Source organism: Etheostoma cragini, chromosome 15 (genome assembly GCF_013103735.1).
Source record: "Etheostoma cragini isolate CJK2018 chromosome 15, CSU_Ecrag_1.0, whole genome shotgun sequence".
NCBI classification, from domain to species: Eukaryota; Metazoa; Chordata; class Actinopteri; order Perciformes; family Percidae; genus Etheostoma; species Etheostoma cragini.
In genome coordinates this window covers 6,223,415-6,248,709 of record NC_048421.1, presented here as the reverse complement: position 1 = coordinate 6,248,709, position 25,295 = coordinate 6,223,415, and the positions used below count along the sequence as shown (strand labels likewise).

General features: G+C 40.3%; 2 protein-coding genes across 5 annotated transcripts; one reads left to right on the top strand and one right to left on the bottom strand.

Annotated features, from left to right (window-relative positions):
* Window positions 1-558: 558 nt before the first annotated feature.
* On the bottom strand, window positions 559-16,729 carry cramp1 (cramped chromatin regulator homolog 1). Of its 3 annotated transcripts, none has more exons than XM_034893953.1 (20): window positions 16,615-16,729; window positions 14,456-14,832; window positions 12,964-13,166; window positions 12,706-12,859; window positions 12,083-12,166; window positions 11,850-11,898; window positions 11,373-11,458; window positions 10,567-10,690; window positions 9,929-10,010; window positions 8,098-9,051; window positions 7,511-7,688; window positions 6,912-7,084; window positions 6,730-6,798; window positions 6,277-6,358; window positions 5,879-5,989; window positions 4,424-4,581; window positions 3,822-4,008; window positions 3,349-3,516; window positions 2,865-3,010; window positions 559-2,476 (listed from the first exon to the last, which is right to left on the bottom strand). In XM_034893953.1, exons 2-20 carry the CDS (start codon window positions 14,829-14,831, stop codon window positions 2,363-2,365), a joined length of 3,498 nt encoding a protein of 1,165 aa, XP_034749844.1. In that variant the 5' UTR covers window position 14,832; window positions 16,615-16,729; the 3' UTR covers window positions 559-2,362. The 3 variants fall into 3 exon arrangements, with proteins under 3 accessions (XP_034749844.1, XP_034749842.1, XP_034749843.1); XM_034893951.1 differs by lacking the exon at window positions 16,615-16,729 and adding an exon at window positions 15,215-15,419; XM_034893952.1 differs by lacking the exon at window positions 16,615-16,729 and adding an exon at window positions 15,215-15,264 and having other exon boundaries at window positions 6,730-6,795.
* An 854-nt stretch (window positions 16,730-17,583) lies between these two features.
* Window positions 17,584-22,210, top strand: jpt2 (Jupiter microtubule associated homolog 2). 2 transcript variants are annotated; one of them, XM_034893956.1, is made up of 5 exons: window positions 17,584-17,802; window positions 18,639-18,790; window positions 19,318-19,469; window positions 20,269-20,302; window positions 20,700-22,210. In XM_034893956.1, exons 1-5 carry the CDS (start codon window positions 17,747-17,749, stop codon window positions 20,966-20,968), a joined length of 663 nt encoding a protein of 220 aa, XP_034749847.1. In that variant the 5' UTR covers window positions 17,584-17,746; the 3' UTR covers window positions 20,969-22,210. The 2 variants fall into 2 exon arrangements, with proteins under 2 accessions (XP_034749847.1, XP_034749845.1); XM_034893954.1 differs by having other exon boundaries at window positions 18,639-18,844.
* The last annotated feature ends 3,085 nt before the right edge of the window (window positions 22,211-25,295 follow it).

The following is a 25,295-nucleotide window of genomic DNA, read 5'->3' as shown; positions in this document are numbered from 1 at the left end:
CAGTTCTGAAGGCAAAAGGGGGTCCAACCCGTTACTAGCATGGGGTACCTAATAAAGTGGCCGGTGAGTGTATGTTGTAGCTGTACCAAACCACCTTGAACGCCACATTTACCAGCGTTGTTGGCTTATGCTTGCTGATCATTGAAAGACCACTGTACCATACCACAATACAAAATGTCAAGCGTGATTCAATAAACCACTGGTAAAACCGTCAGTATGCACACGCTAAATGATTTAATCTTACTCAAAAAGAAAAGTCTATGTTGGGCCTCACAGGCAGCCATTCTTGGAACGGTGCAGAAAGTAAGTAATGAATACAAAATTCAAGCAATTTTTTTATAACTATCTTTATACACAGAATAAAAACACATTTTTACAAACAACTTTAAACAGGTTTTTTCCTTTTAGATGCCATCTTAATATTAACATTAAAAAAAAACATTCTCCTGAAATGTTAATAAATAGTCCAAATAAAATTGTACGACATGTATGTTACAAAAGCGCAGTGACTACTGGAACTGACATTTGTAATCCTTCAACAACGAAAACCATGCCAGATTCAAAGATTAACCTGATGTTTATTCCTTATTAAGAATCATCTTCATTGTATCTAGTGTGAGAAGATGAAACCTTTTCACAAATGAATAAACATCACAAGAGCTTTTACAATGTAGTCAAAAGCCCTCAAGGTGCTTGAAGGAGAAAACATTTGAATTCCCATTTGTGGATGACATAGCTTCCCTCCAATTTACACTAAGAGATGAAGTTATTTATGTTGAGACTACATGTTGAAAATACTGCATATTGGTGATGCTGGTTTAATGAAATTCATAGCAAATCTGGATGCCACAAGTCTGGACTTCACTTGTATTTGCTGTGAACAACAGTACATCACAAGGGTGAAATTGCATGAGGAAAGTATAAGCATCCATTTACCTTTACTACACAGAGGGTGAGCTGATGTTAAAGGGTTGGTGAACAGAAGCCAGTATTTTTTGACGTTAGCCATAGTGTGTTGTTAGCATCCGGTATCAGTAGGCGTTAGTTTTAATGGGGAATTAATGTTTTGAGCACAACCAATCAGAAGGTTGACTAGTGATTTAAAGAATGACTACATGACATAAAGGAATAAGTGGGGAGGCTTTAGTGTTTGATTTCATTAGAGTCTTTGGACTGCTTGCTTTTGTGGAGTTGAAGTAGAGTGTAACACTACTAGGGACTTTGAATGGTACCCATGACATTTTAAATTTCACTTGTCAGTGAAAATGAATCCTTGGTTGGTCACATTCTTGTGTAAGCTTTCCTCAGTTTAGCCCTTGACTGAAAACAGTTTGACTATCTTCTTTGTTTGAACTAAAGATGGCTGTGAGCTACAAGCAAAGAGCTAAAGAAAATGAGTAAATAGTAGTTGAGTGAAAAATACCTCAACTACTGTGACAAGGTTATATGAAATAAGTACCTATTTATGCAACAACAAACCAACCCTAAACACCATTGCAATTGGTATTATGTCAACTGTATCTCAAATGTGTTAAAGGTGATGAAAATTGCACAAAGAGACTTGCGATGGATATTGAACTCCAATGTGATTTCAGCAGAAACTTCAAGGCTAGTAGCTTGAGCTAATTAACTCAAACAAAAGCGGTTTTGCATGCCACATTTGACCGTAAAAAAGACAAACCTGATTCCAAACACACATTACAGGCTCTGTTCCTAAAACTCAACCAATAAAACCTGAGGTGATCAGGAGCATGTGAAATGGAGGGCAGTTTCAACGAATTTGACTTCTACCTGTCCTGCTGTGTTCTGCTCTACTTTTTGCAACTGAGACCACAAAAATAACTGAAAAGAAACAAGTATCTCACCACACTAAACCTCGTTCTCGCTGTCATTACTTTCAAAATCCCTCGTCAGCAGTTGTTTGTCACCAGCTAGGATCTAAACTGCACATTTTGGCGGATTTACACATTTTGTGGGGTTAAATCAGAGAGCAGAAGACAGATCAACACACAAAGAGCAGGGAGAGACATAAAAGATCAGTGAAAAGATTTTGTTCAGATATGGCATAGTATTTTCCTGTACATGAGGTTGTGTTTTGTAAACGCATTTGTTTTTCTGTAGTGTTTGTTTTTAAAGGGCATTTCCACTTTCAACAGTTCAGTGAAAGCAACACGTTCCAAACTTGCTTTGAACAATGGTCAAATGTTCACTGTTATTATTGCACTTTTACAAACAGGGTAGGGGGGCCTTGGTGGGGGCCGGCCTTTACTCTACAGCCGTCTTTTCTCCAAAGTAGATTGACAGCTTAGACAAAGCAAAGTCCTATCCTTCAGATGGCTGCTGGAGCCAGGTCCTCTCTTCCTCAGGGTGGTGGGATGGAGGGCTCTGTCACAGCCAGCTCCTGAGCCAGGTCATTGAAGCGAGCAATGTAGTCCACGCTGCTCTCACTCATCATACAAGCAAGCTGAGAGTCCATCTGTGAGCACAACCAAAGAGCTTTCAATGTACAGTAAGGACAACTGAAATATGAACGTACCTTTTTCCTCCAGGGACCTCTGCTGTTTAAAGAAATAGATATATTACCATTGGAGAGAGCCATGCGAGCTGTTTCTACAGTTTCCAGAATTTATGCTGAGCTAAACCGGCTGTAGCTTCATATTTCTTTTTTTAAGTGAGTGGTATCAATCTAACTCTCAACGTAAAAACTGAACAAGTGTATTTACAAACATTTTCAATTATTCACAAGGAAGACAATTTTTAGACTGATAAGGGTAAAAAAACAGACAAAATTGCAATGTGTATAAGACTGGATACCAACATTCTTTTTACTTACATATCCCTTAATGAGAAAGGGATCAACTTACTTCTGCCACATCAGGAATGCCACGGGACTGAAAGGAATCATGGGAGTTGCAGTCCAGGAGGCTAGGACCAAGCAAAGCTGTGCCGCTGGAGGGACCAGAGGGGGTTAGGGTGTTCCGCTTTCCCTTATCAGGAGAGACCATGCTGGCTGGAAGGAAAAGAGACTGACCGTGAATAAAGGGGACAGCACACATGAAGGGTGGAAACAAAGTCTTCTTTATGGCACATCGCTGCAAGAGGAATTCTACAGCTATGTCAGTGTTATATTGCATTAACAAGAGAATGATAGTTTGAAGGCACAGAGGTCTCCGACACAGAGGGAGCAGTCTGTAGTTTTTAAATTTTCAGTTCAACGGTCTGCTTGTCTGTCTCAGGCTTTAACTTTCATTTCTAGTATCAACTCTTTGGATAGGAAGCGTTCAGTAGAGCGACAACAAAGATCTGAAGTAGTATGTTTAGATTTCTTTAAGAGAGGAATAGACTTACAAAGGAGGCATCCCAGTGTGGAGTCAGATGAGTCGCTGGGGTACCACTGGGGGTCATGGCTGGGTGAAGGGATCCAGCCTCTGGACGGACTGACTGACGGAGACGAGGCCAACAGTTTGGAGCCGTCATTGTTGCTCAGCTTGGCTGGAGAGAGTGCGGCTTCCTCACCTGCAGCAGAACAGGCAAACAGCCATTAGATCAATCTCTCACACACACTTCAACAAGCCTGACGTCTCAGAAGTTTAGTTGGTTGCCTGTCAACATATTTCAAAAGATCTAACATACAACACAACCTCTCAGGAGAACACCCAACAAAACCCTGTTTGTGTGGATTGCAAACTTTTATGACCTGTTGTCACTTTTCATCTCAATTTGCTAACTGCGCTCCAGTATAAACATTTACAAGTACTATTAGCAATTTTTCATTTTTAAAGAAAGAAATATACCCCACTGTGGGATAGAAATACACGCACCATAGTGGGCAGAGTTGATGGCGAGCTCGATGATGGAGTCACTGATGTGTGTCTGAGGTTCTCCGGGGGCTAGAGCCTCTTCAGGGGGTCCAGGGAGAGAAATGTCCAGGAGCGAGGCTACGCTGGGTGGAGAGAGGAGAGAGTCCCCACCACCTGTCACTCCAGGAGACGGTGGAGGCTGACCATTCTGTGAAAAGAAAAAGTTGAACACTTAATTGGGGCTGCTTTGCTGTGGTTTTATTTCCCCCCCACAGATGAAATTTCAGAGCAACAATGCATTTTCTACCCAGCTGGCCAGGCAAAGAAAGAATGAAGGGAAATACGCAGAAAAACAAGCTATATGCCGAAACAAGCCAATCACGTGCTATATAAATACAGCACATGATCGGGCGTGATAACCCCTGGATCCATCATTCTCATGACCTAATCTGATCTAGTGGTATGTAAGCAGAAACTAGTTTTGCTAATTTACACAAACTACCAAGATGCTGTATAACCGTTTAGCCTTAATGTCAAGGTGAGAAGACATAAGAACCAAAGAAGGTATAGTGTAGACACCCAGTGAAGCTCCCAGTTCGTGTATGTGAGTGTGTGCTGCTGACCTCTGGGACATTGTGCTGGAGGAGTTGGGAGTCTGGTTCAGCATCAACAATGGGATTGGTGGGGAGCAAGGTACTGTTATCAACAGCAGGAGAATTTAACTCCCGACAGGGACTGCCAGGGATGATACCTGCAGACTTCGCTGCCAGGTCAATGGCACCTGAAAGAGGAATAACAGTTTTGAAACACAAGGGCTCAGCACATATAAGTATTAACAGTAACTGAGCATGTGGGAAAGGATCAAAAATGTTTAACTTCAGCAAATAAACTTTGCAACAACATACAAAATACAAATATTGAAAAACATGAAAACATCAAGTTTCTCTTGGAGAGTAGCTGGAAGAGTGTTCTTTTTGTCATTTAACTCCTGCATAAAAACATATTTGTTTAAAACCATACTGACTGTCGGAGATCGTGTCTGGAGTTCATATGTAAGAACAAAAATGACTTACAACTCTGAGATGGCCGAACAAAGGTATGGTACAAAATCGCTGTAATCTCCTTCAACTGCGTCGAATGTGTGAGCATTTTACTTACTCAGTCTACCATATTTTTCACTGTCTATTTATTGCCTGTATTTCTTGCCTTGTATTTCTTGCCTTGTATTTCTTTCGTGCTTATTTGTTTGTGTGTTATTGTTTTTTGCTGTTAATGAAAAATGCTGCTACTGTAACGACAAAATTTCCCCGTCGTGGGATGAATAAAGTATAATCTAATCTAATCTAATCTAATTCAAAGCAAGCAAGAGGGCGTGTGTTGAGGAAGTTTAGTTTGTCTCGCACAAAAACTGGAAGAAACAAACATCTAAGACTGAAGGAGGGTAATTTACATAATCTCAGCACCAAAAATGTCGAACTGGAGAGACAAGATTTGGGAACTTCTGTCGGTAAGGGCTGATGGCGGAATCTTCAGACAAACTCAAGAAACCGCATGAGAATCGGTTGTTTGTTTACGACTAAAGAATGAACCGCTCCGTGACAGTGTAACCTGCATTATGTCCTGTCTGCTGCTTGTCTAAATCAAAGAAAGCATCTGATGCAAACAATCTCATGTGTGCAACATGTGTGAAAGGAAAACTCCAGACTATGTGTGGACCTGATTCCTCAGACATAGTCTGGAGTTCATATGTACAAACAAAAATGGCTTACGACTCGATGAGATAGCCCAACAAAGTAAAAATGTAAATCAGCCGACTGATTGGTAATGTAGTGTTACTTCAGGGTTTTTTTTAGGTAATTTGGTTGCTTCCTTTTTGTTGAGCCCAGTTAATGAAGGAAACATGTAAAAAAAAAAAAAAAGTAAAAAAAATAGCTTGTTTATAAGTACCACTGTGTTTGTTTTTTTGTTTTTTCAATGACTGGAGAATAAAAAGGATGACAAGAACAGTATAATGTAAATTAAACATCTGGAAAAAAAGAACAGATTTTAATTGATTAAATAATGAAAGCTGTACATACTGGAGAGCTGGCTGGCCGCTGCAGAGCTGGACGCTGCAGTGGAAGCTTTGGAAAGGAGGGGGCGGGAGGAAGGAGCCAGGCGAGTGTGGATTGGCCGGAAAGATCCAGTTCCTGAGGAAAGAAACAGGAAGTTAGAGAGCAAGAGAGAAAGAGGGCTGTTGTTGAAAAAGAAAAATTACATTTAATTACGTACAAAGAGCATATTAGCCGAGTGTATGAGTGTTACACATAAATAAGCCTAGTCAAGGACCTACTTTCAAGAGTGCAGAGATGACGTAGTTTAAAAGGTAACGTATTTACGTAACACTATAGGTATTGGGGATGCAAGTACAATCAAAACCATTTCTATATTTTCACACAACAAATTGTACTGTAGAACCCTGTTGTCTGAAGAGTACCTGTAGCAGAGGAGTTGGAGAGGATAGAGAAGGAGCAGACATGCTGAGGAGTATCTCCTGTAGTTCGGGGTAGGAGTGTTCGCTGTGGACGACACAGAAGCAACTCAACTAAATGCAATTTATTAACGTTGCCCAAAGAAGCCCTATATACATTTACAGTACAAATATTTAACCAATTCCCTAACCCCAGAATTCCGTATTTGCCCCAATCTAAACCCTTTGTACATGTTCTAAGCCTCTCAAGTCTTAGCTGTGATGTTTTATGTTACTTGTTCCACACCTGTAGAAACTTTGTTAACTCCGTATTCTTTATCACAGCCCTATCATGGACAGCATTTGTGTTCAAGGCATTGCAAATGGACAGTTTATACTGCTGTACAAAGCAACAGAGGCATGTTGGTGTTCACTGAGATTCTCCAGAGTAGATAAAACACCCTTCTGTTCTTCTCTTACCTGAACTACAAGTGGTTTCCGAAGTTGTCTGTTTCGAGGTTTTCTCTGTCTTGAAAAAAGATCTGACTGCTGTAAAAGAAATTTAAAAAAATCCATTAACATTTGTGCATATTCCTGTGGACGGTATTCAAATTCAGTCTTAGTAAAATTTCTGTAGAAAAGAATGCATTGCTCTGTCTTACACTGATAGAGTCGAGCTGCTGTTTGAGGGCTAGCTCAGCTTCCTTATTGGGGGAAAACATTCTGTTGTGCCGTGAGCTGTTGGGGGGCAGTGTGGTGGGTACTGCAAACACACCGCTTTCTCCATCGCTGCCTGCCGTCGACCCCAGCAGAGAGCGGGGCAGGTTGCGTCCACCTGCAGAGAGGAGGATAATGTATAAAGTCACTGAACAGCATCCAGAGATTCTTTGCACACACACAGCACACAAGTACAGTACACAAAATAAGTATTCTATTCAAACAATCCCCTAGGAAGCAGGAAGGAGTTGCACTACATCACTTCTTATTGTCAAATAAAATTGATAAACACATTATTAGTAATATCGGCAGAATTACATAAACAAAGCTGAATTCTGAGTAGATATGATTTATCATAAAGCATCATCAAAAATCCTCATAACCATTTTTTGACCTCTTATTGATTTCAAATTAATCTAAACCCAAACAAGATTTTGTTTGGGCAAAAACCCAGTAGCTACTGTGCTGAAAACCACAGCTCCAATCTTTATGGAATTCAGCCACACTGAATTGAATGCACATTTAGTGCCTGACTCGCAAATACCTGAGACTCCAGCATTTGGCAGGTGTAACCGGGCCCCTCGGCCAGAAGCCTGCTGCCGGCCAAAGCTGGGGCTCCGAACACCTGCTATGGGACCCTTCCCTGGAGGTGTGAGGGCCTGGTTTTGCTCATCTTGATGGGTCTTAAGTGGTGATGTAGCTGTGGAGCACAGCTCTGGAGCCTGGAGAAAAAGACACATTGTTGATACCGTCTGCTCTACATGTATTTTTCTAAGTAATGCTTTAACTAGAGTTTAAAGGTGGCACAAAAAAAATTCACATTGCATTCCCAGTGCTAACTTTCAGCTGACATTGTACAAATAGAACATTACGTTTACGTGTGTTGAACCTTTTGTTGTGGATTAATTCACTTAGCAATGCAATTCGATGAATCCACATCCAGGAACATGCACCATGCATTCTGATGGGATGCCCAGCAGAATGCATGGTGCCCAAGTTTAAAGGTTAAACTTCTAATTTGCAATAAGTCTGCACAAATAATCATGACATTCAGAAGTTCCCAAATAAAACAATAAAATGGGTATCTGGTAACCAGCAACAACATGTGAGGAACAGTTCATTAATCCCTACCAAAGGTTTAGGATTGGCCTCAGTGGCAACCAGCTTAAGCAGGCAACGCAAAACGCGGTGTGTCCTGTTGGGCTTGAGCTGTGACAAAGCTTGTCCGTTTTCTTGGTTGTTGAAAGGAGCTGCAATGGGCTGCCACTCATACTCTAGCTGCAGCTTGCCAGGCTTCCCAAACATCAAGTAGAGCTCAGCCAGGGTGACGTTCTCTGCGTCACGGGCGCTCCAGCCCTCCCCTCTGATCTGCTCAACAGCCCGTTCTTTGGCTGCTTGTGCAGATCCCTGCAACATTCCCTCCTCGGAGCCAGTTACTGGTTTGGCTAGGAGAGTCTGGTTGGCCTCTGGGGAAGAGGTGCCCGTGTTCAGCTCCTCTTTGCACTGCTCAAATGAGCTTTCTGTACCACTACATAAGTTATCCATGCTTTTGGTCACTATTAAACCACTACTGTCCTCCACACCAGTACAGGTTGTTCCCCCTTCAAAGGGTCCTATCCCAATTCCCTCTTCCCTAGGAGCCACAGTCTGCTGTGAGGAGGCAGGGACAGAAACAGACTGAGGTCTCTTCTCCTCTACCTTTGTAGAACAGTCTTGTGAAGGCTCAAGATTAAGGGGCTCAGTTCGTCTACTATCACCCAATACAGTCACTGAAGGACCAGCACCTCCAGCAGCAGCTGTGCCTCCCCGTCCAGATTTAGTGCTAGTCCGAAGTGGTGCGGCCGTGTGAATACCCAGAATCTGAGCAGCTGGCAGTTCCTTGGCATTAGGCCGGTTCTTGCCACTTTCTAGCCAGTGTACAGTACAGGAGGCCTTGGAGTGAACAACACGTGCCACACCAGGCAGCGTGGTCAAAGTACTGCTCTCAGCTGGGAAAAGAAAGAGCTCATCCTGCTGGGATTTGCTGGGAGAAGCTGTGTTGGACTGGCTGCCTTCCAGAGCCTCCCTCTCCATGAGACTCTTAAGCTGAAACGTCAGTGTCAAGAACTCAGACATAACTGACAGAATTAGGCATGTTTACAGCTGAATATCACTGACCAAAGATAATAAAAACGTTGTATTGTGCAACATACTGTAGTGTGTAATTTGCAGCTGGCTGTATACAACATTACTGTATGAAAGAGTGATGTAAAAAAACTAATTTTAAAATAGTCCATGATCATACTTGGCGCCTTTTTTTACAAGAAAAGTTGACTAGGGCGCTTTTGTAATGTAAGAAAAGGTACTGGCAGCATTCTGGTTCAAAAAAGCAGCCGAGAGAATCTTTTGTTGCCATAACAACAGCTACTCCTACAGTATTCTAGAGCGCTATGTGGAGCGGTGCTAACGTTAGATAAAACAAAACGGTGAAGTGAGCTAGAGAATGAACACAGAGAGGGAGCGGTGATACTAATGTTAGATAAAACAAAGCAAGTTCCCCCAACAGTCATTCCCTGAACAGGGAGCACAAGTCATTTAATATAACTTGTTGTTCTCCGACTCCCTTTTTTTGTTATGAAAACGACAGGTCTGGCTACTCCGCTGGTCATTGGTCGGCTGTCAAAAAAAGAGTTTAACGTAGGGCGTTTTTCAACTTCAAAAAGACACCTTGAGCTGCAGAAATAAAATTTTAAAAATTTTAAAAAATCCGCAGTGGCGTTTAAAAAGCGCTCAGGACTTTTTTGAGTGTGAAAATGCACATCATCGACTGATAAAAATTGATTCTTTGTAAGAAAAATCTCAAAAGCTTACTGCTCCACTGTCACGTGACAACTTTATACCAGCGCTCTCGCACTCTGTGCCACCGCGCAATCAACAGAAATGCTCTACAAAGTTGCAAACCATATTATGTTTTAAAGGATACAATCCGCTGGTCATGGTACGCCCACTTCTGTTTCAGGTACTCAATGAGGCTGGAGACTTTCCTGTGGAGCTCCACCACCATCCTGGGTTGGAGAAGATACAAAAAGAGATTTCCATGGTGAAGACCCACATTGAGCTTGAGTTGTTATGCTCCTCACATTTATAACACTTTTAGGTCTCATTCTTAACTAATACACACTAACTTTAGCCACTGATCCTGGCAACTAACGATGTACTATACATATATAGTTAGGACTTATGATGACCGTTTAAGAGGTTTTCTTTGGCAATCCTATGTTATAGTCTTGCAGTGTTTCAATTGCAAACAAATTATGGACTGGCATTCATTTGCCAAAAGGCATCACATTATTGAGCTGTGTGTAGAATGGCAAAAGTGGATGTTTGTGAATTTTGTTTTTGTTACATTACTAAATATTATCCAACTTTAGTGTCAGAGCATTATGGAGACAACAACAGGGGAGCTGCATACTGATACTGGTGAGAAAATAAACTGTGTCTAAATAAAATGTCTGCTTTGAAGCTAAATATTAAGACATTATTGCGATGTCATATGGTATGCTTTTGGAAGTGTTTGTTTGTAAATAACTTCTCAGACATTAATTAACAGGCAAGTCTAACCTGAGACGAGGGTTGTGAGCTAGACTCTGAACACGTGCCCAGGACTGGTTACTCCGTGGTTGGAGCTCCACTGCCACCTTCAGGGGTAGACGCACCGGCTTCTGGTCCTCCTCGTCACTCACCCCTGCAGGGACACAAAGACACAGTGAGATAGAATGAGAAACACCAAAAAAGGTCAGAGGGATTTTGTAAAATGAAGCCATAAAAAAGACTTAGAGAAAAATTCTACAACTGCACAACAAAATACTGAATCTAAAGAGCAACAGAAGTACTACATGACCGTACAATACAGAGGACAGTGCAATTGAGTTGAATTGAGAAAAGAGTATGCTCTCTTGCAACGTCATGCTTAATGGATTAGCAGGATACAAAAAGTCAGTAGCCAAACTCAGTAGTAATGAAGAGGAAACAGAACATACAAGTACAATGCCTTCTACCAAGACTTTTTGCAAAACGCTGATACAGCACTGAAAATAGACACTTACTACATGAGAACATAGTCAGATGCACAGTGGAATTCTAATTTGCCATCCTTGAATAAATAAAATGTTTTATCTAAGGTTGGTGAGTGGCTGTTATTGAACAGAGGGGCAAATGTCAGTTGAGCAGACCAGTCATCTCCATCATTGTCCTGCTCCCACAGAGTTACCAAGGAAACGCCAACAAGCCCACACGCTGCTATAGTTATTGCCACAACCCCGCCCCCACAAACCCTGTGCCTCACCATCGCCATGGTTTGTATTTTCAGCCCTGATGTTTGTTTACTTTTTATGTATGTGTTGGATGTCTGTGCATCACGTGCTCACCATCTGGGTCACAAAGTTTCTTCAGTGCTCGGCACATAGGTGCTTTGATCCGCAAGTTCCTCCCTTTGGAGCGCACAGTGGTGGCTCTGGTCAAACAGACAGAACAGCAGTGAAATATTCAATGTTAGGAACAACTTTTCTGGATCCCATACTACACATTACAGAATAAGCTGAACATACTAGTAGTAAACAAAATATGAAAGACATATGGCAAAACAGTAATGCAGTAATATTATACTATAACATATCATACGTTTTAAGAGAAAAACTGAAGTATAAGTATTCCTGCTTCTAATGCAAATTTCTTGCTTTTAGCATGTCTTCATCACCTCATACTGAGGATTAAAGCGTATGTACATGAGATAGAACTTAAAACCCAAAACTGCATACTTGACAGTACCAGATGTGTGTATCTAAACACAAATATTTAAAACAGTATGAGTGGGCAATGCATTTTTAAATTGTATACCAACTTACCCTTGTTGGATTAGTTCGTTCAGCTTTGCCACATTTTTATCATCCATTACTGTCAAAGACAAAACACAGAGCTGTTTACCACATCCTCCCTCAGGAGCAGCTATCCCCCATGACTGGGAGTGTGCATTGTTTAATCACATCCCTTGTGTCCCAAAGAAACAGCAGAAAAACACTTGCACACAAAACAACTTTAAAAAGACATGTATTCAAAACACATGCGCAGCTTCACTTACGCCCTCCAACTTTTTTGCGGAGCTCGGCATAGCAGATAAGGCCGTACAGTTCTTGGGAGGATTTCTTCAGCACTCTGGAGTACACTGAGAAGAAGAAAAGGTGGCACAAGTCACAACACTGCTGTAACTAGGAAGGCAGGAGACATATGGCTGCTACATAAAATTAACATGACAGTGACACAGAGGTTTGGTTTTGAGGTTTTATATTACGGTTGTACTTACTGTCTTCAGTAATTCCTAGGTGTGCTTTGGGCGTAACAGGCAATAAACCAATCATCAGTGTCATCTTCCATTCTCTTTAAAAGCCAGATGCGTTTGTACCTTGGCGCATTGCTATTATAATGGTGGAGTTGCAAAGTAATCTTTGTGTCGGCACTTGTGTCGGGCTGTGCGCCACACTGCGCCGGTTGCACACAGAGTGTATAATATAAACAAAAGCCCCTTTCAGCTCTCACACATACGACTGCCATGTTAACTTTACTGACTTTTCTAATGGACATAACAGGGTAAGTAAGAAAAGAGGTACAATTTTTACGATAACATTGTAAAAAAGAAAAAAGTTTTACGTTGAGCTCCAACTCTAAGAAATCAATATTATTCTACCCTCCAACCCGACAGCTCACCATTGGCAAAGTCAATGTGTTTAGAGATCTTGTGCCAGGTCCGGTAGTAAAAGTGGCGAACCTGCTCCTTGTTCTTCACCATGTTGGCTGGCTTGCCTCTTTTTTTATACTTCATTGCAATGTTGTTCTGGATAGCCTCAAAATCCTTCCCATGCTAGAAACCAAAAGAGGTGAGTATAATATGTCAAAAATAAATGCCAACACGTTTTACCAAATACAGTAGTGCTGATTTTTAAACTATTTGGTTCTACCCTTTACCTCGTAGAGCCCCTCAAAAAAGCTGTTTTTGTCCTCTGTGCTCCAAGACTCCCACTGCCGACGAGCCCTCTTCTGGTTACCAGATTGCTCCTCCTTCTCAGCAGACCCTTGGCCCTTGGAAGTCTTCGACACTCCCCCCGTGGAGCCTGACACAGGCCCTGACTGTCCCACTGTCCCATGGGAGGACGAGCCATTCTCTGCCCCTGTGTTACACAGAACCCACAAATCCATCAGTCAAGAAACATTCAAGGAAAAAAACACAAATTTAATATCAGAATAAAAAAAGGATGGACCCAAATGTTTTAGTTGACTGCCTGGGTTGTTTTGCATGGCATAGAAAGAAATTACAATTGTAGTCAGTAGTTTGGAAGATGTTAAAATGCATGCACACAAAACCAACCACTGCCCACAACCTGCAGAGCTTCCCACTCTGGGGTTCAGGTCTGGCCAGGAGACAGGAAAAGCAATCAGTCCCTACAGTACGTACATATGTCCAAAACCAACTCTCCAATGGCTGAGTTTACCCCAGCATAGAGAACAATGTCAGAGGCATTAACACAAGCACAGAGGCAATTGCTGTTGCAGCACTGCACTATTATAAGGCAAATGTAGATGTTCAGCCAAAGTGGCTGTTAATTTGCAAATATAAAGATCTGTGTGGGTCATACGTACTAACCATGATACGGCTCTTTCAAAATAGATAATCACCAATATAGCATCTATCAAAATAAATAGGGCTTTCTCTGTCAACTTGTCAACACTTGGGCAATCTAAAATTAAATTTGATAAAACAATCACAGTCCCTATCTCTTTCTAACAACAACAACAAAACACCAACTCATCAATATACTGTAACCGTTTTGTCTGATCGGAGTCTAATTCATGTAAAAAGACATTAAAAAAACAGACATACTGTCATTAACAGTTTAGCATTATTATACACACTGAAACAAGTAATGATTCCTCACTAGATCTGTGAGAAAAAAAATCTTGAGTAAGGAAGAGGCAGGTTTTTGGTCGGTGGTGTAGTGGATCCTGCTGATTTCTTTCTATTTGCAAACAAAAATATCAAAGTGGAGCAACGGTTTATAATGCTGCTTTCCGGTCCTGCTATCTTTTCAATGTTTACAAATCTACATGCACTTGATAATGACAGTGATCACAGCCCCTGTGTTTTTAAAGCCATAATGGCACGTTTTCAAAAAAATTGTGAATGAAATAGTTAGATCTTAATTAAATTTAAGTTCTGGCCTGCCACTGTCCTCCTTTCCACAGAAATTGTCCATTTGATGGTATTGTAACTTGGGTTTGAGCAGCCAAAAATCTACCCAGAGTACAACCTGGCCCAGATGGCACAGCAACAAAACCAGCATCAGTTTAGCCACCACTGACAAACAAACTACAAACAGTATGCACAGTGACACCTGAGGGCAGACCCCCTGCTAATCCCACCCATGCACACACTTTTCTATGAGCTGGTCATATTCAGTACCTTTCGATTTTGCTCCGCCATGCCCATTAATGGTAGAGCCGATTGAATCCTTCCGGATGCGTTTGCTCGGAGGTCGAACGCTTGATCGGAGAAAATGATGCTGGTCTTGACACGGAGGGGCGGGCTCCGCGGAGGTCTGGGAATGCTGGGTTGAGCCGAGTCCGGTCTGGTTCGGCGGAGAGGCGGGGAGAACCGGAGCTGAACCGGGGCTCAGATCCGTGGTTGATGGATTAAGAATTTCCACTCCGTCGTCTCCCTTTGTACTGCGCTCCTCGCTCGCCTGCTCTCCGCTCTCCTCCTCGTCGCAACCCTCGGGCTTTCTGGACGGATTCCTCCTCCCATTGACACCGATCCCCTCCCTGGAGCCCAGGGTCATGCTGCCAAAACACATTTGTGGAAAATTTGTCACATTAGGAGGAAAAGCGGCGTACAAAATTAACTTCTAAAGACGACGTTCTCTGTCTCTCAACATGGCCGCCGCTGTTTGTTTCAAATCCCCTCTCCAGTCCCGACAAAACAACACCAAATATATGCATTTAACGTCTTAAGATAAATTATATTCAACAACCAAAATAGTTGACTAAGTGGCAACGGTGTTTTACCAAGTGTCTTTCGGCTCAAATGGCCAATATTTTAGGTTGAATTTCAACTAAATTCAAATGCGAGCGCTTTTCAGTTTAGCGCCCTGCCGAAACGACAACGAAACCTCTCGGTGCATTCGACCTCTAAATAAAGTGTTTATTTAAAACATAAATTTACCCATTTTCGTGCTCTTCGCTAGTATGCGACGTCTTCTTTCTCTTCACCATCAGTCCGACCGGTTAGATTGGCAAATACTGATCAAATTGAGCATAATAAAACCAAGACCGTTCTTTCCGCTTTCTGCCCTCTTCTTGCTCCTGATTCGACTGAGCTGAACTCTCTGCGCAGTTCAACTGTTTTCTATCAGAAACAACATTACTCAATGCTTCTTTGCAAAAAAAAAATACAACTATAAAACCACTGGCATGTAATGTACATATATATTTACTGCATGCAGTGACTTAGAATGTATTGTAGCATGTGTCAGTTGATCTCATCTGAATTGATAAGATAGTTTTATTAACCTGTATGCAAGTGGACTTTGGTTGTCACTACGTCAGAAATTATGTTTGCAAAACACTGTATTTCATAGGCTTCCTGACAATACTCTACTTGCACAGTTCTAACATTGCTATTGCCACATACAAATACTTAATCATACGTCAAAACCAGAACCAAGCTTTATGTGGCGGCGCACATTAAGTCCTGAAGTAAAATGGTTATGTGTGAAATCATGATATTATTTATAATATAATTTTTTTATATTTTGCCCACAGCTCTATCTTTTGCTCGATTGTTACAATTGTTATTCACTAATCTATTTATTTTTGAACAATCAGGAGTGTGGCAGCGAAGGGGGATGACAACAAGTGAAAGCTACACAAAAAATGTGAATTGTACATGATAGCTTGAATATGAAAATGACAAGGGAGCCCTTTCTACATTCCCTCACAGCCTTAAAATGTGTCATCGAAACACTAAATCTCAGATTCCATCGCCCACAAAGTATAACTGTTCCAACAGTAAGAGCCCTAAACTAGTAAAGTTTTTTTTTTTTTTTTACTTTCGCTTGGTATCTTACAACTTAAAGCCATTGTAATGTTAAAAGATGAATGTCACTATAATTTAATCTATACTCGACGTCAAAATATCGTTTCACTGTAGCTTCATGTAAATCTTAAATCTTACAGCATAACGTACACTGATTTCACAGTTACAATATTGACCCTGCATAGTCCTAGCAACCTAGTGATTAGTCTAACCATTGGTCTGGTATAATACTAGAAGGTTGACATTACTCTAGAAGTTTAACGTGGTAACGTTAATAGTTAATAATAATCATGTTATTTAGACTAACAGTTGTTAACTTCGTTGTAATAAACTGTCTTACGTGCATACAAGAGTTGTCTCCATACATAACGTGGTACCTAGCATGGCTTCTGTTGTTGGCTAGCCAACGCTATTGCAGTCAAACAAGCAATAACGTTGCAAAACCTGCTTGTAACATAATTACTATTTTACGCAGAGCCTCAAACAGTTTGTTAGATGGATAACACTATTCAAAGTATAGGAATTACCTGAAGTGTAAGACTTGTTGGTATTGCCAATCGAAACACAGGCTAGCATTCCTAGCTGACGGCAGCCGTCCAGCTTGTTACAGATGACAGTTCCTGCGGTTCGGATAGTACACGCGTTTAGGCACGCCCACTACAACTCAAAAACAAATCCTATGATTGGTCAGAAATACACGAGGACGACGGTTAGAATTTGATTGACAGACGGATGCACCAATTGTTAGTAAGAGAAACTCTTCGATGGACCAATTGCCATTCTCTTCCTGTCATGCCGGATACGTTTTCCAATCTGTGTTTTTAACTTAATTATGTTTTTCTCTTAAATAATCTAACCTTTTGCTCAGTAATAAAGCGTTATTTCAACAAGACTGGATCAACGCAATTGAAGTTTTTGGGACTCTAAAAATAAATTCCGCCCAGAAAGTGATTGACATTTTGACAATCAAATAAAATAGGCGGAACACAGAGGTTGTAGTAAAATTTATCCTGGCGTACGCCGAAAACCAACCGGCTAACGGAGTCAGAATCTGATATTTAGGGCTTGCAACAAAATATTTTCTTACAACCATGGTTACAACGCGCCAGCTGGAAAGCACACAAAATATAATACAAATTATTTTGTAATATATGGTACACATTTTTTATTATTATTTAATAACAGTTACAGCAATAGATCTTAGTTTTAGCCCACGTTGCTTTTGTTGTCACGAAACGTTGTCATAAAACTAAATTCATATATCGAGATTAGTGGTGCATTAGCTCTGTGACAGACCAGCAGGGCGGAGTTATTCGTTTACATTCTTTATACGACATGTTTAAATAGTGCACTTGCTACAGGATGTTACACACAAATCAGTGGATTCAGTACTGTTGTTTTCAAATAAAAAAATTTTCTCAAAATACTTCCACGCAATGGATACTTAATCCATGTTTTCTTGAGGTGTACCAGGTAAAATGAAACGAGCGCACCACATCAGATGACAGTGGATCAGTTATATTCGTCATCCTTGGGTGGACTGAAATTCTTCACTACGGAGTTAGGCTGTGCATGCGCAAACAGGAGGAACTTGCACCAGTCCAGTTGGCAAACTGACGAAGTTGTCTTCGGAAACTTGAAGGCTCAAAACCACTAGCTATGACTTCGACAAACATGTTTCAAGGGTTGGATACTGGTACAAAACCAAGTTCGAGGTGAATAATATAACGCTCGTCGTGTAGTTTGGTTATCCGTGTAAGAAATGGCGAACATTGTCTTACTTCGAGGGTAGGCAGTCACTTGGTCATCTAGCTAATGCTAGTTATCGTAACGTAACATTATATTACAGGATCTCTCGTATCTTTTTGCACCATCAATTATTCTGCTATTGCCTTCAAACATAACTAGCACATCGCTAAGCCAAACATCTCTGTTAGCGCTCAACTCGAGCTAGCTTGTTTTGAGTTGTTTAGTTAGCAAACTTAAAGAGTCAAGAATTAGCTTTAAAGCTAACCGACCAGGCGTTGTCTGCTGCGCCTGCGGAAGTGTGTGTGTAAGCCACTCATTGCTCTTCTTTTGTACTCAACATCGGCGTTGCGGCCACATTTTACTAGGTCAGATTCAGTTTCCTCTTACTGACTCGAAAGCGTCAGTTCTTTGGTCAGCTGCGCTATATAGCGTTAGTACAGTTCACGTAGCTATGCTGAGAAACTATAGCGTCAATTCTAACAAGCTAGCCCCCGTTTTCAGACGTATGGCGCCATTCGCGGTATACAATCATATAACCTGTCATTTGGCTGCGTTGGCTCAAGTTGTCGGTGGTTCTGTAGCGTACCATATTTATACCCAAGTTACCTTCTCTTTTCTGTTTGTCGTTTTGGGGTGAGGGTGCAAAATTACAATGTTGAAACTGACTCAAAGGTTCTCTTAATACTTAGAGTCCACTCTTTCATTTTGACGTGTTTATTTTACTGGTATGCTTTAGTTATAAAGAGGAATACATTGGATAGGGTCCTATAAAAATGGTACTGTAATCTTTCATCTCCTGCAGGGTGTTGCAGCCTCCTGGAGGTGGCTCCAGTAACCTGTTTGGTGGATATGAAGACGACTCTGCAGCATCAAGAAGACCCAATAAGATGGCTTCTAAAGTTTTTGCTCCACCAGAGGAGTCCCAGTGTGTACCCAAACGGTCCAATCCTCCAGGTCAGACCACCTTGTTAGAGCTCGGTCTGCAGAGGCAGGCCAGTAAAAACCAGGATGTGTAAACTGTTACTATGATGGGATAATGGCAGGAAAAACCCTTTCATGGTTCTCTGCATGGATGTAATCCCCCTCCAGATTTTGTGGAGTATGGTGTGGTCAAGTATATTTTTAGTTGTATGTTTTCATTCAGTTCGGTATTGAAAAGGGGTTTTGAGTTTTCAGACAGGGACTGCAGAGTCACCCTGACTGCTGAATCTGCTTATTTTCACTGGTCAGTGAATTGCTGCCACTGTAGTATGTGTACAGTCTGTGACACTATACTTTTCTTATGAGCATGGTATGAAGGGACTGGGGATGAAAAAGCACCATTCTGATTTGTTAATCTCATATAACCATAGAGTAGATTCTGCCATAGTGTCCTACATCAGTAGGACAACCAAATGCACAATGCAGTCCACTAGCCAAACAAAAGTGTCATGATGTCACTGCTGCAAAACTAAAACACATCTTGGTAATACTTTATGTAGGTGGGAAGACTAGCGGAATATTTGGGGAACCTGAACCTCCAGCTCGGCAACAGAGACCCACACCTCCTGGTGGACCAACCAGCAACATATTCGGTGCTGCAGAGAGTGCACGTGCCCAAAGCCACAACAGAGGCCACCCAAATAAGCCAAAGGTAGGCCATGCATCTACATTTTAAGCTCTACTTTTTAAGTTTTTGTTTATTTTTATATTTCCCTTTCCCCTCTTTAGCTCACCAACAAGTGAGCATTTAAAGAAATACCCCCAAATTAAAAATGTATTATTTGTCTACTTACCACTGTGCAGTTAGGGTCCAAACTTCTGCTAGTTACCCAATTAATCCAATATTTAGTTCTGCTAGACTTGAAGCACAAGGCAACTGTGTTGCATACATATATCAATCTGTCTTACAGGTCATTAGTGTTTGTGTAACCAGCGTATGGTTTGCTTAGACTCTTGAGACCAAACCTAAAGGTTTTCTGTAAACATGTTGAGGTTGGTGATGGTGTTTGTATTGCATACAACTGTTCACTTGCAGCCTGGAAAGGCATGTAAACAAACTTTAAGGTAAGTAGTAGTTTAATGGTGACTTTCATTTAGTCCAGTTATGAACAACATGGATCAAGATTTGTTGCTGTGTTTTAGTTAAAATGGTGTACTAGTGATGTGAGTTTCCCCAAAGGAAAACTTTCTCGACATGTGTTATCTGAAAAATATACATTTCTCGGTTTATTCACGTCACCTCAATTTTCCGTCAAGTGGGCTGAAAAAGAAGTTCCTTTTATTATTCCACTACCTAAACGATAAATTCCCATGTGTAATTTATATAATAAAAGATTGATACTTTGCATCCATGTATTGCCATGGAAAATATTGTGATTATGCTGTATCGATTCCCCCCAGCCCTATTAATACACATTGAGAAATCTTTTTATCTTGTTTTTGTTTCACAGGACAATCTAAGTTGGGTACCTGAATCATCACCATGTAAGTTACATAAAGGAAAATGTCCATCTGAAATATTTTTTGGAGATTTGTTTTATATTGTCGTCCTCCTACTCACTGTAGCTTTGAAAGTTCCTCTGTTCAAGAGGGTTGTTATGCAGATCACAGGGATTAGGACATAGTTGGGTCTTCTTTTTCTTTGTTTAATTAAATGTTTATTTTAAGTTTTGAACCCATTACTAAATCAACACCAACTGTTACCTTAGGTTTTGAATTACAAAATAAGTTGCGCAAGTTGCTTATTTATAGGCATAGGATGCAGGCTCATCTGGAAAAATGTGATTTCTAATATGAATTCTAGGTAGAAAAAAGTGTTTACTTTTAGAATATAATTCTGGCGTGGCGTTTCTGTAAGACACTTTCTGTTTTCCTGTTCAAGCACTCGAAGCCAAGGTCAGCCAACCTGAGGGGAAGGTGGAAGCTGCTACCCCAGCTCCCATGCCAGCCAAGGAAGAGCCTGTTGTTGTCTCAGCCCCTCCAGAGCCTGAGCCCAAGCCTCAGTCACCTCCTTCCTCTTCTTCACCTCCTGTTGAGACAGAGGTGACTGGTGAGCTGAAGAACCACGAGCCTCACCTGGGACCCAAGCCTCGCTCTCACAACAGGGTCCTCAACCCCCCTGGAGGAAAGTCTAGTGTGGTATTCTACTGATCAGCTAAACACACCTACTCCCCGTTTGTGTCCATACACCCCTTGTCTGCTCCCCTGTTAATCTTCTTTCATTCCAACACCCCACAGTTATTTCACCTGTACATCTAAACACAGAGCAGGATTTTTTGTTCTCCTCACCAGATTCCTATTGAAATATGTTGTCCTCAACTTCTTGCACTTTGACTCCTTTTTGCTTTCCAGCTCTTTGTCCTACTCGTCAAATTGTTCTTTTAAGAGACCTGCGATCATTCAATCAATAGGCTAGCTATTACCTTATCACTTTAACTGTGATACTATCAATCTCAGTATTGTGGTTTCCTCATTTCACAGTTTATCTTTGTAGATGTAATTTGGTTTAAGGCAGTTTGTCATTTTGAAAATGTTCCTGCAACTGAAGTATGATTAAGACATCAGAGGGCTTATACAATGTTCAGCTTTAAACAGTGATTGATGGGAAACAGAAATCCTTTTAGAAAAAAAGCAGACATTTGCTCAAATTTCAAGGTGCTTTTTTAAAATCTTTAATGTGAGGGCATTTGATCAGAGGGGGGGTGAATAGATCTTCTCACCAATGTAAAATGTTTCAGGGAGTTCCACTAGTGCCACCTTATGTTGCTTGATTCTGATTGGATGGTTATATAAAACCTGTCAGTTTTACAAATGAATACATGTTGAACTCCAACTAATGACTGTATAATTAAAGCCTTATTTTAGCGCAGCATTCTTTCCATCTTTCTTGCCTTCTCATACATTATCCCTTTATTTCAACATGTGTCCATCATTAATGATCTGCTGTCAGAACTCAAACTCTGTTAAAGGATAGATGCCAAAAAATGTACTTTGAAACAAAGATGAATGCAATTGTCTACTCCCAAATTTTTTTCTGCTCCCTTAAAAAAAAAATAATTCCATTTTGATTGTATGCGTATATATTGTGCAGGTACTTCTCTGCTTTGTCGTCATTGCTTGCTTTATCTGAGAACATGCCTTTTTTTGCTTGGGGTAGGCCTCTGTTTATGTTTTAAATTAAAACGGCTGAAGATAAGTGAACTCTGGACCAGCGCGTGGCCTACCTGAGTCCAGGTGGGCTCATTGATAATCACCTTTTCACTCACTTCATGATGCACATTCATGATATTCTGGTGCCAGCCTGTCCCCAGTGTGTTGATGTGCCTGGCAGGCAATGAGCACAGCAGAAGAAAATCCTGTGTATTGCAATAAAACTCTTGTTTTGCATTTAAAGTTTGCTGACCTTGTTTACTTTCTACAAACATAGCAATAACACTTTTTTCTCTCCATTTGACATTTAATAATAACTTAAATGTTTGTCTGGATCGGTGTAAATGTGACAAAGTAAATCTTGTCGGCGTTAAATGTATTGTTAATTCTTGAATTCCTGACACTGGTGCTTTTGTCCACTTTGGCCTTTTGGCAGCTCTCTTTGCAAGCTGCTTGTTCTGACACAAAATGGGCACTTTATGTCTGGGTGTAAAATGTAGTTCTTGCTGTGCAATTCCACATTGGAACAGTCTAAAAGAGAAGACAAAATATTTGTGTATGCAAGTACTCGTACTGACATGGGTAAGAGTTGTATTTGTATGATACCCGGAAAACAAGGTCTTTTTATATTTGACATTTTATTAAGTATTGATAAAAATGTATAGCTTAAAAGAAAAGTATCATACTTAAGCACACATTTCCAAAAACTGAAGGCCAAGACAACAGGCAAGAAAGGGATGTTACTTGTAAACGATGTTAGCCTTGAAATTAAAATGTCTCACTCAGCATATTTTTGTGCTTACAAATGCATGTGAATTTGTATTGGTAAGGAATGAGTTGTGGCTGATTGCTTGGACCATTGTGACCAGGATCTTGAGTAAACAAAGCCTCTTTCACATGCAGCATGTCTGTAAGAGAGTAGAACTAATGTTTCATGTGCAGCAATGAATAAGGTTTTATGAAAACTAGGCAATTGCTTAATTTCCTAAACCTTGATTACGGTGCACTTGTGTGACATGAGATGAAGACAGATAAGCAACTCATGTCTACGTTGACTGAATGATCGTACATAATGGCATATGGTACATTTTAGGCAATAACATAAGACAAGTGATCTAAAAGTGGAATTCCAAAGTTAATTGAGTGAGTCACATTTGTTTCCAGATTCTCTGAAGAAGTTCAGTATGAGGTTATTGTACTTATTTTTTCCATACTGAATTAATTGTTTCTACTTATTGTCACTTTTGCGTGGGTGATAATGATTTGCAGTTTAATGCTTTAAATAAGATTTTTAGTTTCCAAATAACAAGAAACAAAGAGATATGTAAGCTTTTTACATTTTACATGCTGACACATGCAAAGCAAGTTTATCCTAGTTTGTGTAGGTTTCCATCTGCTTTGTCAGCTTTTGGTTCAATACAAGGAGTAGTAGGCCACATACCTTCTGCTGAGCCTCTAAAGAAAACCGATGAATGGGGTGAAATGTAAATATTGTAAGCATCTCACTGCCACCTACTGAATGAAATAAGAACAACTGAAGACTGTCTGACTATTACATATTGTACATTAGTACCATCTCCCTTTTTAGAGTGGCAGGTTAAAGAGCCCCATGTGAGTATTGTTTCCAAGTATTTATTTTTAAATTTGGTTGGGGTGCTGTTAGAAATAAAGGTGGTTAAGATTAATTTTGCCTTGGCGGTGTGTGTCCTTTATCTACAGTTTTTACGCTTCTTTGACCAGTTTTTGTCTCCATTGTCATCCTCTCCACAGCGAACAATAGCCTTAGCTACAATTGTCAGACTGCAAGTTCAAGTGAAAGAAGTTTGCTCTTAACTCCTTCCCTTTTTTTCACATGTGCTGTCCTATCTGTGTGGTCTTGATGCTGTAACCCTTCCCTCTTATGTTAAGGCATTAGTCTTGTTGAGCTTACATTCATACTAATCTTAAAAAAGGGAAGAACAGTCTACATTTGTAAATGTTATAGGAAGTATAAAAAGCGGATCCTTTTGTGACAAGCTTTCTTGTTTACGTGCTTATGTACCTTTTCAAATACAGCCAGTAATGTAACTTTGTTTATTTTAACATCCTATTGGTTTTCATGTGTATGTGAATGTGAATCTGATTGTATCTCTTTATGCATTCATTTTAAATGTGTAGCTGCTGGTATGCTTAATGATCCAAGTTACCATTTCTTTTAAATGAGTAGCACACATTCACTTCAGAATCGAAATTGAAGCAAATGGTGCCCACTTAAATCAGGCAGAGACTTGATCAGCACACTTATAATATTCCTGATTGTGTATACTGTAGTTTGTAAAATGTACTTTTTCTAGCGTTTTGAACCATGCTGTTTGATTCTGCCTCCTGAGCTGAACTTTTGTCAGTATTGACTAAATAACCAAATAGTAATGACTTTCAGGAACAGAGCTTTTTCTGGGTATTTCAGTGTTTTTCAGTATTCTGTCACGTGCGAAATAGTAGGCTAGGCTAGATTTATTCAAATGGGCTGCCAAATTTTAACTTTAAATGAATCTATCTATACGGTTCTTTATGGCTTAATCATGTATAATTGCTTTTTGTTTGTGGACGTTTCTGGATTGCAAAGCATTTTACAGTATTTCATTTTTGGAGAGTGCATTGTCATTATAATTAAATTCTAGCACCATGTACTGCTGCGGACCTGGGCCAGGAAGTGATACAATTCTCTTCCAAAATAAAACTATTGGCAATTGTGACAGCTAACCCTACACAAAATACAGAGCTTTAAGCTACTATTAAGATCACCGGGATAACGTCCTAATTATTGTTTATTAGAATTTGGTATTTAGACCAGGGGAATTTGAACGCCTGAGCCCAATGATTTTAAAATCCTAAATACTGCTCTAACATGAGATGTTAAACTGTTTGTTCACTTCTGATTTGAGAACTACCGTGTTTTTTCAGACCGTGGCTATGCAGAAGAACAAACTAACCCATTTCAAACAGTATAGAAATAAGTATTTCAAGCGGTGAGTAGCCTACATAAAATCCCCTACCTTTAATTCAGTAATATAAATGTATGATGTAGTATAGTATATTAATGAAGACAGTCTTTAAGCTCTGAAGTAATTGGTTGAGTATTATATATTGGTTGACAATTATGTATTAGGAAGATCTGTGTTAAAAAAATATTAACGTACAATAACATATAATTGTCTTGTGTCTATAAAGAGTTTTCATAAATGAGCTCATTGGGAATGGAATTGCCTAGTTTCTAAAGACAAAGATCTAACAACAGCAAAAAAAGTGTAGTCTCCAAACACAAACACAAATGAACTGGTGACAACAT

Coding starts and splice junctions, on each gene's coding strand:
- cramp1 (XM_034893951.1), bottom strand. CDS start 15,264: ATGGTGAAGAGAAAGAAGACGTCGCATACTAGCGAAGAGCACGAAAAT. Junction 10,691..11,372: donor GAAACTTTGTGACCCAGATG/GTGAGCACGTGA, acceptor GTGTCCCTGCAG/GGGTGAGTGACGAGGAGGAC. Junction 4,009..4,423: donor TCCAGCACAATGTCCCAGAG/GTCAGCAGCACA, acceptor TTCTTTTCACAG/AATGGTCAGCCTCCACCGTC.
- jpt2 (XM_034893954.1), top strand. CDS start 17,747: ATGACTTCGACAAACATGTTTCAAGGGTTGGATACTGGTACAAAACCA. Junction 18,845..19,317: donor GCAGGCCAGTAAAAACCAGG/ATGTGTAAACTG, acceptor TACTTTATGTAG/GTGGGAAGACTAGCGGAATA. Junction 19,470..20,268: donor GCCACCCAAATAAGCCAAAG/GTAGGCCATGCA, acceptor TTTGTTTCACAG/GACAATCTAAGTTGGGTACC.